Raw genomic sequence first — 16619 nt, 5'->3', positions numbered from 1 at the left:
CAGCAAGTGTCTTCTGGTAGCATTTTCTCAATTATTATAAATGTTTACATGTCACTATTAATAGTATTATACATTTAAAAAAAAATCAAAAGCAAACTATGTTTTGCTTATTATTTTGTATTTTAATAGCCTGTTTCAATATTCCTTCATTCAGAACTTTTATCATGCTCTTTAATTAGAATAAATGGTCTGATATTAGAATAAATACATCTTCAACTTTTGGACCATTAAAACAACTATTATAGCTTTTACTATCATACCGTGACTTATATATTTTTCTATAGTGAATAATGCATTGTCTGTGGGAATAAATCTAATGGAATCAACAACAAGGAGATGGCAGCTATAAATCAACTTGAAGCTGGTGAATTTCTAGTTCATAAGCATCGTCAAATTCAGTGTTTATCATAACATTTGTTAAAAAAAAAAAAATGGCAGCTTTTATAACTGCTTCATTCTAATTCTTTCAGCTAATATAACTAACTACTTTCTCTCAAGCAGCTCAATCAACTGAGTAGATGCACTTCTGTAAAAAACATGCCTGAGGCAATTTCTTCTCAAAAAATCTTGTCACATTTTGTGGCGATAATTTCAGCACTTGCTTCATTTGAGTCATGTCTTGAATCAATATTTGCATACTTATAAACAAAGCATTTTGTAAAAAATGCACAGTTTTGTCACTGCTACTAAGATAATACAAAAAAACAAACAAAAAACAAACGCCTCGATTAGATACTCGTAATGCAACATCATAACTTGATCATTTTCTATCATTGGTTCTAACTGGAGAAACATCCTTCAAATTTAATATGGGACATATCTCAAAAATGCCATTTTGTATCATTAACAATATCATTTAGTTGTTAAGCGACCGTCAAAAGACAAACAAATTTTTTTTTCTCCCATTATGGATATGATAACATCAATATCATTCTTGTCATAACAGTGCTAGAGTTTGTTAAAATACATAAGAATAATAAAAATACATATTAAGATTTTCCCAGATGTTTTGAAATTTCTTTAAACATATTTTCCGAGAATACTATTATAACATTTAAGGAAACCAGATGCTCTACCATAACTATCTACAGAAGAGAGAAAGATATCTGGCCAACACTGAAATCACTCTAATATTATTGTTTGTAAAAGTACTGCAATAATACTAATTTTCTTCTTTTAAATTCAATAAAAATTTTACTGTTTATAAATTTTTCAAAGTGTCTCACAGAAAAATGTTTTTATAACATAACATTTCAATTTATACAATGTACTACTTAAAGATAAATAATTTAAAGATTTTTTTTTTTTTAATCTTGAAGTAAGACCTTAGAAGTATTCATTAGAACAATGATCCTCTGTTGAGCAATAATATCCAAAATTAAGGAATCAGCATTTGAAATTTGATCATAATGAAAGACATTAATTAATACAGGAGTAAGATTTGCTATTGCTGGTGCTCAAGTTGATCAGCTTGAAAAAAAATTACTTGGCAAAAAATAGTTTGTATTCTTTTAAATACCTACTCTATGTCTTCTTTATTTTTATATGGTCAGCTACTGCCCCAAATCCCAATTCACCGTAATACAGTCTTTGCTAAGAATGCACAATATTTTTCTACTGACATCAGCCTTTTTTATACTTTTTCATTATATACTTCAACCCCCCCCCCAAGTCTTAAGATAATTTTTTTCCAGCCAATTACATAAAAATATTATTATTATTATTCATTTTTATCAATGTCTTGCAATTTCGAACTAGCGAAAATGAGTCACCATCCTGATAATAAAGGAAAAAATACTAGCAAAAATGAAATCTAAATAGCTAATAAAAACACAAAAACAACAAAAAAATATTTAAAAGATTCCAAAAATAAAAAAAGAAGTGATGATCTTCACAGAGATACTAATCCTTATATATTGCATTCAAATAGTGAACTGTTGATTCCCTCCATTCCAAAAACTTTCTGATTGGATAAAATAAAAGTCAAGGGGAAAGAAAAGAAGTCATTTCTTGCAATGCTGAAAAGTGATCCCAAAATGTGACCAAACACCCATTCTTACTTCTAAGCATCACTTTAAGTATTCTAAGTATGAATGGTTTTTGACAACATTATGTAATATCCTAAGAATTCAAAACTCTATTCACTTAAGAACATATTGAACAGTTTTAATTGCATGCTACTTGTGTTTTTTATGTCTCCCCCTCAATAATTTAGCAAAAATTCAATTCCAAATAAGCTGAAATTCACTTTTCCACAGAAAAGTCGCATTATTGAAATATAGAATTACCTATTACAGAGAAATGCTTTAAAATTAAGGTATTCATTTTGAATCACCTTGAATAACTAAAAAACCTGAAGAGTCCTAAATTATTTTATTTTAATATTCTGGCATTAAATGTGGTAGCTAACAATCTAAAAAAAGACATACGTAGCTGGTAAAGAAGAACGTATGCGAGGTACATGTGCACCATCTGGGGGTTGAGGTTGAACTGCAGGAACAGGAGAAAGCTCGGATGGCCCCTGACAAAAAAATATATATATATATTATATTAGTTTGCATATTAAGATTGTATCAATCAAAAATACAGTTTTAAAAAATGTGTAGATAAATAATATAAATCAAGATAGACCTAGACTATGCAGGTAAAAAAAAAAAAAAAAAAAAACGGTATCCCTTATTTCCTTGACAATTTGATCATGTTTTTTCAATTATGTCCAAAAAAATACATTAAAGCTCATTATAGGGAGGGTTTGCAACATAAGCTCTATTGCAATTTCTTTTAAACAAATTTCTTTGATAATTATCATGAATTCATTTTTATAAATATAAGCATTCACAAATTAAATAGCCACATGTATATAAATAAAACTATTTATTAAGAAATAATATACCTGAATTAAAATCACTGTAATTAATGGGTAAAACTCTATAAAAAGATATTGAATTAACTGCAAAAGAGGAGTCATAAACAGGAATGAAAACAAACACGCTTTAATACTTTATATTAAAGCCTTCTCTTATTTATAAAAAAAGGCTTAATTGTATAAATGCAAAAACATCATAAACACTTATAGATTTGAAGCAGTAAGAATCGAACTATCATAGATCCAAGTTTGAAAAATTCAGATCCAGAAGATTAACCTGTTTTACAGGGTAAGATGCAATACAAATAATACAAAATGAATAGAATATAAGTTAATTACCTAGTTAACAGGTTAATACCATATTCCCTAACAAATGGTATGCCTCAGTACATCCTTAAATTTTCTAAAAATTATTTACACAAATTTGATATCCACAAAAATGATGTATTAATATAAAAATTTAATATTAAACACACAATTTCAAATCTTTACATTTCAGTAAAATAAAATAATTTTACATCTATTCATTAGAAATATGTATAACACTGATAATAAGAAAAGTAATAAATTTTTAACATCACTTATGTTTTTAATTTGTCTAAAAAGCTTTTAATCCAATTTTTGTAAAAAATATCCCCTAAATTTTGCTTAATGTTTATAAGTTTTAAGTCAAAACATTTCTTAAATATTAGGTCTCAAAATGATATTTTAATATCAGTGTGCTTAGTTCAGACATTTTCCATAAGAAAAATGAGAAAATCTATAGTTGCTTGATTATCACATTGAAAAATATATACAAGTCTACCCAATCTTAGATCCAGTATTTTAAATTCTTTACCCTCATCTAGAATTCTTTGAATTCAGATACACTCTTTAGATACTTCTGCCAAAGATACACATTCTGTCTCCATTATTAATAGGCTGACATTTTTGTTTCAATATTCTTCAAATAATTGGGACTAATAATGGGCAAATGATTATTGAAAATTTTTCAATAACCATAGTGACCCGTTTGTTTCTAGTCATTTGCAAAAGATTTTATTTTTTTCATTTGTTAATAGCAAATTGTGTCAAACTGTTATTTTCCAACTGTACTAAAATTAGATTGATGCCATGATCATAGAAAAATATGACAAGATGCATGCTCAGTTCTTAGTGAGTAAATTTATTGCCTCTGACCAATTCTCTTCTTTCTTTGGAATATTCAGAAGAAAAAAAAAGCAAAATAAAATTAATAATATCAAAGAAGTTTTGGAATTTCTAAAAGAAAATATTAACAAATTTAATACTTTTGATTTTTAAAATTTGTACATAAATCTACCACATGAAAAATTAACGGATGTTTGTAATACTATGTATGACGAATATCTCAACAAAGATTCTATGATAAAAACTAACTGGCTTGAATTATATAAATTTAATATTTCAGAAAATTATCTTTTCAATGGAATTTTTTTAAAAGCAAGTAAAAGGAATTCCTATGAAAGCAGCTCTATCAAATATATTAGCTAATATTTTTTTTTAATCAGTATGAGAAAAGAATAGTTAAACAAAAATTCATCAAATGGTTTTAGATATATTAATGACTTATACTTTTGTTAAATATAGATCATTCTAACTTTATAATTTATAGTTATCTAAGAGAAATTTAACTAAAATATTAATTTAACTGAAATTACATTTAAACAGATTTATGATAAAAAAAAATGAGTTAGACTTCAAAGTAATTAAACTAAGTAATTATCATTCTAATTTAAATACTCTAAAATTTTCAAAAACTTGATTTTCTCAGAATTTAACAGGATTAAAAAAAAATTTATAATAACAAAATTTCTTATATTGAAGCAACAAGCAATCTTGCTAAAAACTTCTCTTAATCTTTATTTAGAGACTTACTTTAGACTTAATCTTTATTTATTTAAATCTTAATTCTCTTAATCTTCTCTTTTCCTAACAACTATTGTAATATAGAAGTTTTAATAAGGGAGCGTTTTATCTACATTTGAATATTTTCACAACAGGAGATATGCTTTCTAGTTTAGGATTTCATTTCAACTTAAATAGATAATGCTGAGAATGTTCACTTTAATTCATATGATGATGAGGCAGTTTGACCAAGAATTGTAAATGTATCCTTAAGCAAGGGAATTTCACATTTAATTGTTGAACCTGTTCAAGAGTAAGCTTAGTTTTTCTCCTTGTAATTTGGTAGAAATCCTATTAAAGAATATTTGCATTCAACTGGTATGTTTCCTTTGCATTCATACTTGATTTTGAAACTTATTTTTGGTTTGATGCATATATCTTGTCTATTTGTCTTATACAATTTTGAAGGGGATGTATTCAGTTTTGATTTAGATTTTGGATTTTTTAGATTTTGTTTAGATTTTGATTTTGATTTTTTGAAATAATTTATTTACTAATTTAACATTATTGGAGTTTTTTTTAATGATTGATTTTAATGTCATTGTGTTTTATACAATCTAATTCTTGTCTTCAAGAAGCCTCTATTTCTTGGGATTTTTTGGATCGCGAGGGATGAAAGTCAGACCCCTCACAGGGGGAAAAAAAACCTGATTGTAGGTGACCCTTAATAAAACTTTCAGGCCAAATTCATCATTTCCCTTCTTTATTACTTTTTTTTTTCCATTTTATGCACTTTCAACTTAACATCAATGTTTATTTCTAATTTAGTTAATTATATTTTATGTAATCTGAGTCAATACATATTAATGAAATACAAACTTTAAATTTTTACTTAGATTCTCTGCTCTATGAATCATATTTAACAAAATATTCTTGAAACTCAAATATTTTAAATAAAAAGAATTGCATTCCAATTAACTAAATCAATCACTAAAATTGACTGATTTATGGAAATATAAATATCATGATTCTAACTGCACTCAGACCTTTCCATCTCCCGGCTTAAAGAAAATATGACAATCAGTGCCTGGAGTTTCTCCAAAACTGATTATTAGAAGAATGTGTGTTTGTGATTGCAATTGTGTTATATTGGTGCTCTACATGCCAGGCATATGAACTAGAGCTATCAGACCTGACCCATGTATACTTTGGAGGATAAAAATTTGCATCTTGGAGCAATTTTTTAATTCATTAAAAAAGTAAGCAAAATTTTAGTATTTTTCCATGATAGCTTTTAAAAATATTGCAATACAAAACTAATTTTTACATTATCTCAAAGTTCAAAAAATATTTTCAATAATACCAATTTTTTAACCTATAAATTATGCTTCTAAGTTTAATAAATTAAAAAAAAATATTTGCAGCATATTTCCCAATCATTTATTTTGTACAAAACAAAAATAAAATTTAATCAATACAAGTAGTACCTTATTCGAACATTTAAAAAAAAATTTATTAACAAGTTGCCATTAGTTTGAAAAAAGCTTAAATTAAATCATTAATTTAATCCTTACTATAAATTAAACATAGAAAAATATGGTGTTCAACATGTGCTTATACAAAATAGAATAAATATAAAATACGATATTCTCTAAAAAAATGATAGCAACAAAACATTATCTTATCTGCATTATCTTATCTAATAATGCCAATATCTTTTCCAATATTGGCATTATTAATTCAACAATTCAGTTTCATTTAAGGCAAATAACTTAATATATACAAATATCCATGCTAATAAGAGTGTAACAACTAATTTTTAAAACTAATAATTGGCATCTAATAAAAAGTGACCTAAATGAAATAAATAATTATATTTTATAGAGTTTGAATCACTGAATGTTCTGATAAATTTCAAATTTTTATATAAATCTTTTGTTGCAAGTCATATTTAATTAAATATTCTTGAGACACTAATATTTTATATTAAAAAAAAAGTTCTAATATTCTTCTAGGTACAGCAGGGAGAACAAAACAATCCAAATATATTATATATATATATATATATTGCATTTTAACAGATTTTTTTGTATAATTTTGACATTTTTTTCTTTTTGTATAATTATATTTTACAAAAGCTTTGAGGGCACTTAAAAATTATAAACTAATCAAAAAACCTTTTAGTTAATTACTAGTCACCCTCAGTTAAATGGGAAACTAATTTTTAAATATCATTTAATAACCAAATAGGAAAATTATGCTTGCCCCTCCCATCAGAAAATTTCTGCCATTACCACTCTGCATGTATAAGGCAAGCATAGATGAATGTCCATTCCATATAGGTATAGTATTTCATCCAATTACATTGATTATCAGATAACTAAAAATCAAATAGTGACGTATTTATTAGCTGAAGCCTAAATAAACTATATTTTTAATATATAAAATTAATGGCAAATAATATTTCTACCAAATTTGCAAATTAAACTACATTGCAACAATAATACAGCAATCTGCATTCAATGTCTGATTTTTCCGATAAGAGTGAATTTCAAAACAATTAATTCTGCTCTTTTAGATAATAAAATTATAAAATATATACAACATACCCCACTGCCTGCATTAAAACCAGCTAACATTTCTTCTCTACCTGGTAAACCCATCCTATAAAGAAATAATTTACAAAGAAAAGTTAATAGCTTTGACATTAAATATAAATATTATTAAGAAATAACTAAATTACAACACCAGAAATAAATTTACAAATTTTTATATCCTTACAGAAGAGTCTCTCATTGAATAACAGTAACGCTCTTTTGGAATCAAGCCAAATATGGTTAAGTGCTTTGTTTAAGATTAAAATCTAACATAAGTTTTAAATTTGTTTTCATTCCAAACATTTTTTTGTTTTTGAAAAGAGCTTGATCAAACTCTTAGAATGAATTAGTTGCGATTCATCTATACTTATAATGATGCTCAATGTGTGTGTGTGTGTGTGTGTGTATGTATATGTGTGCGTGCATGTGTATGTTTTAATAATGAATGCAAGTACGAATAATAATTAGTTCCTATTATACTAGCTTACATTTAAAATTGGGAGTATTTAAGAATGTGTATATATACTGATAGCACTCATTTATTTCTTTTCATTCATCCAGCATTTTTTTAACTTTTATATTTGGCAATTCATCCCCCCCCCCTGTTAAAGATCACTGTTTGCTCCAATCCAATTTTAATAATTACTTATAAACTGAGTAAACATTATACAAGTATATGATTGAAAACTTCACCTTTTATTTATGATCAATTATACCAAAGGTTAATGAACTAAGCTACACTAATATTTTCTATCAGCGCCATTTTTATTAGCATTTGACATAGCATTTTTGTGAAAATGCGAACTTTAACATTTTCACAAACAAATTTTATCATTCTTGAGATCAATAAATTTTCTTTCTTATAATATTAATACATTTTTAATATCTAAAGCAATTTTTGTATATTCATTTTATTCTTCATTCAGAATACTTTTTTTACTTTTGGTAATTCATTATTTTCTGAAGTTCAGCTCCACCCCTCACGCCTATATCAAAAAGTCTGATTTATTTCTATAAGCGGGTTGCTACTCGTTTCAAACTAATTTTAATAATTATTTTTGATATGATAATTTGTAAATATTATACATAGAGTAAATCCCACATGGATACAAAAGTTGTAATGTTGCCATATATTTATATTTGAAATATATAATATTTATTCAAATTATACAAATAATATTTATATATTTGTATAATATTCATTATATTACTTCTTAAGAACTTTACCAAAGTGAATGAAATTTTCCACTATAACGTTTGTTAGTTAATTTGTGACAATCATATATCAAAATATTATAAAATATATCTTTCTTTTGTGCATTTCACAAAAGATGTCATAACTTAAGCAGTAAGCTTTTAATTGTTATGAACTGTGTACGAACTCATACTTAAGGAATTATTTAGTATTTCCTGAAATGAATTGATTCAACAAACTGGTTTTCTATTTTTAAACACATATCATTGTTTGCAGCTTTTTTTAAATGAAGTAGGAGTTCCACAAGTCCATTTTCATCTTTCTTTGTAAACAAAAAAAAGACAATCTATAAAATCCTTTACTTCATTTTCCGAGTCCTAATATCCAATGAACTCTGCAACTTTCACCATTAAATATAGTCATTCAACTAATTTTAATGAAATACATATCAATTAAGTACTATTTTAAATAAAGATTCCAAACAATATAAAGCAATCTGACTGCTCAGTTGTAAAAAGTGATGATATATGTAAAATTAATCTAGTTGCTGATGGTACAGCTGGTTTATTTATATCATCCACGGTGAATTATTAATAGTATCCAAAACACTAAATTTCTGTATTAGATAAGTTTTTTTCTTAATCAAATGGAAAAAAAAAATTGACACAAAACCACATTGTAGTCTCAAAATCCTATTCTGTAGTTCAAAGAACTAAAAAATAAAATAACATGCCCTGAAAATGACGAGAAAAGCAGATAAATATTGACAACGATGCTATAGAATAAAGAAGCGTTACTTAAGAGAGACCAAAGACCAGAATTAAAAATTTATTAAAGGGATAAAAAGTTTTCCTTTTAATTAGAAAAGAATTATTATTTGGAAAAGTAAGACAAACAAATTGCTGAAAATTTTAAATGTGAAAAAAAAATTTACGAGAAAAAGAGCTTATTCACGATAAGAGTTGTGAAATGCACAAAAGAACATTTAACAATGATAGTATTTCAGAATTCTATTTTGAAATTCTTGAAACACATAAATAATATAATTCATATAAATACAATGTAATAGATGAAGTAAATTAAATCTAAGTTACAAATATTTTTTTATTTGGATTTTTATCAATTTTCTTTTAAAAGATTAAATCTGTTATGTAGAAACAGAAATTTTGTCTTAACTATTTTTTTTAGGTAATGAGAAATGTAGCCTTAAGTATTCAGACACTGATTCAGAACCAAGTTTAGATATTAATGAATAAGAAATGAGAAAGTCATAAGCAGTTCAAGAACAAATTTAAATAACCATGTGATAATTAAATAAAAAGTGGAACAGGATCAAGAAATAAGAGACCATTTTTAGAATGAAGTTAATATGGGTTAAATTAAGATAAAAATTAGAAAATTAACTAAGAGTCAAATTAGATTAACAGATATCATTACATACATATTATATAATATATATTATTCAGAAACTTTTTAAATAAGGACTTTTTTTTCACAAATGTCAGTACTTTAACTTGCAAATGGTAAGATATGACAAGGTTTCCTTAGTGTTTTATGATCCAGATGGGCTCATTTATCACCCCTCTTTTATTTGGTAGATTAAATCAAGTCCAGCCTATATATGAATCCACTAATCTTGCAAAAATCAAGAATATTTCCCTTAGCCAGTATGCCAGTTATTAATTCCTAAATAGCACCAAATATAATACTTTTAAATTTTTATAATTTATCATTCTTAAGTCCAAAAAAATAATTTTAGACGAAATGAGTTATTTTTTTGGCAAAAATGAATTTCATTATAGCTAGTCTTCTATGTCAAAGAGGATTTACTGAGAAAGCCAAGCAGTCATGCTATTTTTTGAATTTTTCACAAATAAGATCATCTATAGTTTGAAATTTGTTATATGGAAATTTGCCTTCATGATCATCTTTCACACAAAAAATAGAACGGCAAAGAAAATAAAACTAATACAAATACAACAGAATGCAAATAAGACAGCAAATGAACAGGAAAAAATGAATCATCAGATTGAGTAATCAGACTTAAAATTATTTTTGCTGACATCAAGTATTTTACTTCATAGTAATTGGACTTCTCTTGGCTTATATGCAGATTAACTTATATCTGGAAATATATAGCAATCACTTACATACTCCATAAACTGTTAAAAGTTTCCTGGGAAAGAGGCAAACTCTCTTCTGAGCTTCCACTGGTCAACTTCCAATTCTCGGCCATTATTCTAGCAAGAAAAAAAATTCAGTCTTGGTATTGAAAAAATGATACAATAAAAATTAATCATAATAATGACTTCCCCTCTTCCCATTGGAGATCTCAACATTATCTAAAAATTGGCAAATAAATGCACAAAAAGATAGATGCAAATAACAATTGTTCTTATTTAAAAAAATGCCATAAATACTGGTCATTGCTTCAAAGATGAAATCTGTTACATGATTAACAATAAATAATTAGGAGAATTTTGTACATTTGTTCTATACGCCCAAAAGTTATTATAATTTTATACATAATACATTCCTTGCTTTGTTTTAAAAGTAAGCATGGCTCTTGATCTGCAAGGTACTATAATATTGTAAAATTTATTTTTTAATTAAAAGTTCAGAAAAATGGTTATAAAATTTAGACATGATCTTTATTACCCATAAATATATAAAATTTTTAGATTCAAGTTTAGAGACCATATGTAGATATATAAAATTTTACAAACAGATTAATGATTTCAGCTGTGCTTTTAGTCATTTAACAACCAAATCAGAGCAGGCAATTAGTACACAACTGCATCTCATTTTTAATCCCGGAGTAGAGTCAACAGATTACATTTTTTTTTTTTTTTATAATTTACACACAACATTATTGCTAGTCAAGTTTATAATAAAAAAAATCCTATTTATCATCCAAGGATCTAAAATAAATACTTGTTTTAAATTGATCTTAAATCAATTACACACATAATAGAATTTTAAGCAGAAATCAAGCATAGTGATTATGTGCTGCTTAACAACAGCATTTCCATCACTTCCAAATTCTGCATTCCTTATTCATTCACTTTAAATACTGGATTCAAATTACTGCATTCACTTAAATGCGTGCGAAATTGTGATTTATACTGAAATGGAATAAATACATTTCAAATCCCCATATATAATGCATATCAATATCTTACAGTTTAATCATGAAAATCTGGGCTTATAGCTTATATTTATGACTCAATCTCAAAACTAAACCTTTTACTTCATAGGAATAAAAGAAATTTTTTAGTACTCAATTTTATTTTAAAAGACTGAATCAACTGTGAGTAAAAGGAAAAAATAACTTTACATTAATATAATCATGCTTGTAAAATTTGCCAACTTTTTAGTACTGGCAAAAAAATGGCACCGTTATATCTGAAGATTGATCCAGATTGGCAAAGTCAAACACAAGTTGAATAATCATAAAATTTTGTTATCTAATTCTTAAATGCTAAAGTTATTGTTAATAAAAATTCTCTTCCTAATTTTACCAACTAACTCATTTTTTTATTGGAATTTTGATTTTTATTGCCTGTAGTTCAACAGGTACAACTGACAACAAGAACAATCAACATTTTACTCTTTTATTTCTTTAATTATCATCATGCCATGACCATGCAGGTGCTGCTAGTTTGATATATTTTTCAACATGGATTCTTTTATAGTATCTTAAAAAATATAAGCAATAATACTTAAAATCTTTCATTTTCATTCCAAAATATTCTTTGCAAGTATTAAATGTGTTGTGTTTTAATCTTATTAACAATCTTATTATTTTTACTTTTAGTAATATTTTTAATTAAAATTTTATAATTAATTTGCCTAGGATAACAATCTAAAACAGAAATAAGAGTTTCACAGAAATAATAACCAAGCTGCATCAGTTAGACTACAAAAAGATTTTCTTATGCACAAAGCATAAGTGGACCCGTTTTCCAACAGAATTTTTGATGAACATATCTATTACTCTTCAATTATCATTTATAATGATCTCTTATTCTCTTCACAAAGCTAAAATTATGGATATCTGAAAACGAAATTTTCTTTTCAGTATCCTGTGACTGATTTTTAATGTTCTCACATGCAATATATTTTCTTTCTTATAAAATTTCATTATAGTCATGTCTTTTGGGGGGCTTTTCTTTCTAAAATAGAAATTTTTTAAAGATGACAGAATAGAAAAAACCATTTCAAGAAAGATTCAATCGTTAATAAAAAACTGCATTAACTTTTGAAGTAAAAACGACAAAAATAAAACATTCAATAGTTTTTAAAGACTAAATTGACGGTCTGCAATTGGAAACCAAACAGCTTAAGCCAAATTTCCAATGACTTCTACCAGTTATATTTCATAAATCCTTTCCATCTCTATTTTTAAATCATTAAAAATAATTGATAGTTGTCAGTTAGCTATTCATTTAACATTTTGCTTTTTTATTTTCATTAATATATAAAAGTTGAAAAAGACAAGTAAAATTTATGGGCTTGATATCTTAAACACATATCAAATTCTGCTTCACTATATGTGTGTTACTAAAAGTAAAAAACTAAAAGAACATTATTTTCATCAATAAACCAAAGTAAATAATTACCAAATTAAATTCAAAATTGATTATGTTTCAATACAATTAATAAACGAATTTATCTTACAACCATTAATAAACCTTTACAAGAGCTTTCATTTATTAAGAACCTTAATATTTGGGTTTTACATAAACAGAAAGTAATTTACTGAACAACACATATCCGTATCTGAAAGTTATGAAAATTATCTACTTTTTTAGGTAAAAGATAACTAATGATGAGTTTTTACAATAACACAAATAAAATTACAATTCCACAAACAAATCAGTACAAGACAGATAAATTGTATCAAATAAAGATGTCATTAATTTGATCAAATTGGGAATGTGTTAAAGAATTTGAGTTTCTTAAATAAAATTAAAAGATATAATTCAAACAATTCAACATTTTATTTAAGCTTCATGCAGGATTTACAAAACTGAAAAGTCCTACAAAAAATGAATCAAAACAAACTCTTTCCAAGACATAAATAAATTTACGAATAATGCACCTGTTACTTATACCTATCTCACAAATAGCATACCTATAATAAATAACATGAAAAAAAAATTAAATAGATTATTCTTAATATTTCTATAGCGATACACAAAAATATACAATTTGCAAATCGCATAGCTAATGGCGAAAATGAAATAATTTCCATTTTTAAGATGAATAAAATCAACGGCGCATTATGAGCATGACTATGCATGCAGTATAAATACTAATTTACAGAAATTTCTATCATATTTCGATTAAAATGTTGCAAAATATTTAGCGAGCGTTTTGGAAATTCGTCTTCAATAGTGAATAAAAGATTTAAATAAACTTACTAATTTTGAAAAAACAACAACAAAAGGAAGAAAATTCAATTGCCGGCGCCTTCACCAGTCAACCAGTATATCTAACTTCAACAATAAATGAAATCAAAAGGAGCAGCAAGTTACTTCAGACCAATAAAAACACAGCTTCTAACTTCAGAGAAGAAGCATCCTTCCATTCTTTAGGTTCAGAAAAGTCGCATTTGGTTGGCTCAGAGTTTTCATCAATTTGAGGAGTGTTTCGACTAAATGTAATTATACTGAATATCGATTATGAATTAATTTCTATTCCTGCAAATGAATAAATAATAATAAAAAAAAGCGAAATGTGTGTGTGAATGTGCGTGTTTGTGTGTGTGTGTGTGTGAAAACGTAGAAGACAGTTATACTTTGAAAAGGAAAAATGTAGACTTCAGAATGATTTTTTTAATTTTAAATAATTAAAATTTAAACATAATTTCATTTATTTTAATGTTTATAACTATCGAAAATATTATATCACAAAAGTAACTTTTGTATTATCTTAAAATTTCTTTTAAAAGTAATGACATTCATAACTCATTCATCAAATATTATATAATATTTGATAATATAAAATATTATTAAATATTATATAATACGAAAATGCAGTAAAAAAATTAGTAAGTTTAGAAGCACGAATGATTTGATTACGATTTATTTCTTATTTCCTACTGCTAAAGTTTAAGTTTATTTAATTTCTTAGAAGTCTTATTCTGATCGTAGCAATAGCAACAATCACACTTTTATTTCGAAAATAATTTTAAAATTAATTATTAAAATTTGCATCGAGAACTGATCTCCAAAACTGAGCTGTTCTTATACGTTCTGAATTATTATTATTGATTACACGCGTTATCACAGCGCCTAAGCGATAAAAGACACACACACAGTTTAGACCTCATGCCTAAATTGTAAACATGATTGAGCGGACTTTACATCGAAACGTGTACATCGCCAGTTTAGGATACGTTGGATTATTTTCTATGGATAGTTTTCTATCAGATTCCACCATGAATGATAAGACTCCAATAATGGTAAGTGCCAATTTGTTGTATTTCTCTCTTTTTAGGAGTGATTATCAGGATTTACAGCTGTTACTATTGGCGATAGGCGAGGATCGAACTCGCAACCTTATGGTTTGTAGCCGAGTAACATGACCACAAGACAAAAGAAATTTCTCATGTCTCGTAGCTGTTATCTGGCTACGAGTACCATGAGGACTGTAATCAATTAATACAAAAATTAAATAAGAAAGATATCAAAAATATATAACCCGAAAGTACGGTAATTATGGAATTTATTCATCAAACAGGCGTGCGATTAAATTTATGTGTAAAGTAGTCCTAATTTATAAATTTGTGAATGCAGCTTTAAATAAGTAATTAAGGGTCGATTCTACTAACGATAAAGATTTTAAAAAATTGACCTTCTGTAAAGTTATCAAACATAGTGTAATGATATATATATATATTGTATTATCATCTTTGTTATGACAACACTTATTTATGTAACGATTTTTGGCATCACTGTATGTTGTTTGAATTGATTGGTTGCTAACGTTGCATTCTAGTTGATGGTACAGTTCTAGAGACGGGTACCATTTGGCGAATTCCCGCCAAATTTTTCTCGCCAAGCCCCGCGAACGCTGTAATCTTTAAAATTGTATTTCTCAATATTATGACTATTTTCAAGAGATTTTTTTCTGAAGATTACAGCGTCCATGGGGCTATAGCAGGAGAAAAATTTGGCATGAAGTATACAAAAAGAACAAAAATAAGAATTAGAAATAATTAAAAATAGCACAATTTGAACAATGTTAAATTTTAAAAAATGCACAAAAATAACAATACAATTTTTTTTTAACTCACCCGATTTAACGATGTGAATTTCGTTAATTTACAATAATGCCCTTCTCTTCTACAAACCTTTCCTTTTTGTTAATACCATATCCTGCCCGCATTCACCGCACTTCCATCAGCAATTATATCCATTTTAATGCACTATTCAACACACGCTTTCGCTCTCAAACGTTCTAAATCGAAAAAAACCCTCAATTTAAGGGATTCCTCATTTGTCACATTCACACCAGCCATTTTACACCACAAGAAAAAAAATACTTTACAAGACTTGGAGAGCAGAAGAAATCAGAATAAATCCAATCGTCAATTAACTGAAGAGAAAATCTTGAAATTCCCCACGAAAAGCTGCTAAAGCTGTGTCCTACCAGAAATGCCCCAGCCTTTACATTGCTTTTGGCTTCTGCCATAGCAACACCTCATTGCCTCCAGAAATCCATAACCAAAGTGTTAGTAAATGGAGTAGAGCTAAATGCACTAATTGATACTGGTAGTTCTCTTACTTTCCTGAACGAACGTTATGTGGAAAAATGCAAAATTCAGGTAAAACCGTACTATGGTAAAATAATCATGGCTAACTCATACTTGATTTCAGATATTACTGGATGTGGTTCACTTACTGTAAAATATCTTCAATAATTACTATGGATGTGATATGAGAGAACACTTTATTTGCGATTATTTACATAGCAAAGTTTCGAAAGCATATTTACATCGAGAAAGACGAAATCTGAATTAATTACATTTTGGAGTGGAGTTGAGTTGCAACTGGTATGACGCCTACATAATCTCCCACCTTGCAAT

The 16619-nt window shown here is 26.7% G+C and overlaps 1 protein-coding gene across 1 annotated transcript in view; it reads right to left on the bottom strand.

Annotated features, from left to right (window-relative positions):
• LOC129968735 (cellular tumor antigen p53-like) overlaps positions 1–14273 on the bottom strand; it is a 43008-nt gene extending 28735 nt beyond the window's left edge. Inside the window, exons 1-4 of the mRNA XM_056082929.1 lie at positions 13951–14273; positions 10675–10764; positions 7342–7396; positions 2430–2521 (exon numbers count right to left, since the gene is read on the bottom strand). Coding sequence (XP_055938904.1) covers positions 2430–2521; positions 7342–7396; positions 10675–10760 — 233 coding nt within the window. The 5' untranslated portion in view covers positions 10761–10764; positions 13951–14273. The remainder of the gene's footprint in view (positions 1–2429; positions 2522–7341; positions 7397–10674; positions 10765–13950) is intronic.
• Between the last annotated feature and the right edge of the window lie 2346 nt (positions 14274–16619).

Source organism: Argiope bruennichi, chromosome 5, assembly GCF_947563725.1.
Source record: "Argiope bruennichi chromosome 5, qqArgBrue1.1, whole genome shotgun sequence".
In the NCBI taxonomy this organism is placed as follows: Eukaryota; Metazoa; Arthropoda; class Arachnida; order Araneae; family Araneidae; genus Argiope; species Argiope bruennichi.
This window is presented reverse-complemented; position numbering and strand designations above follow the sequence as displayed.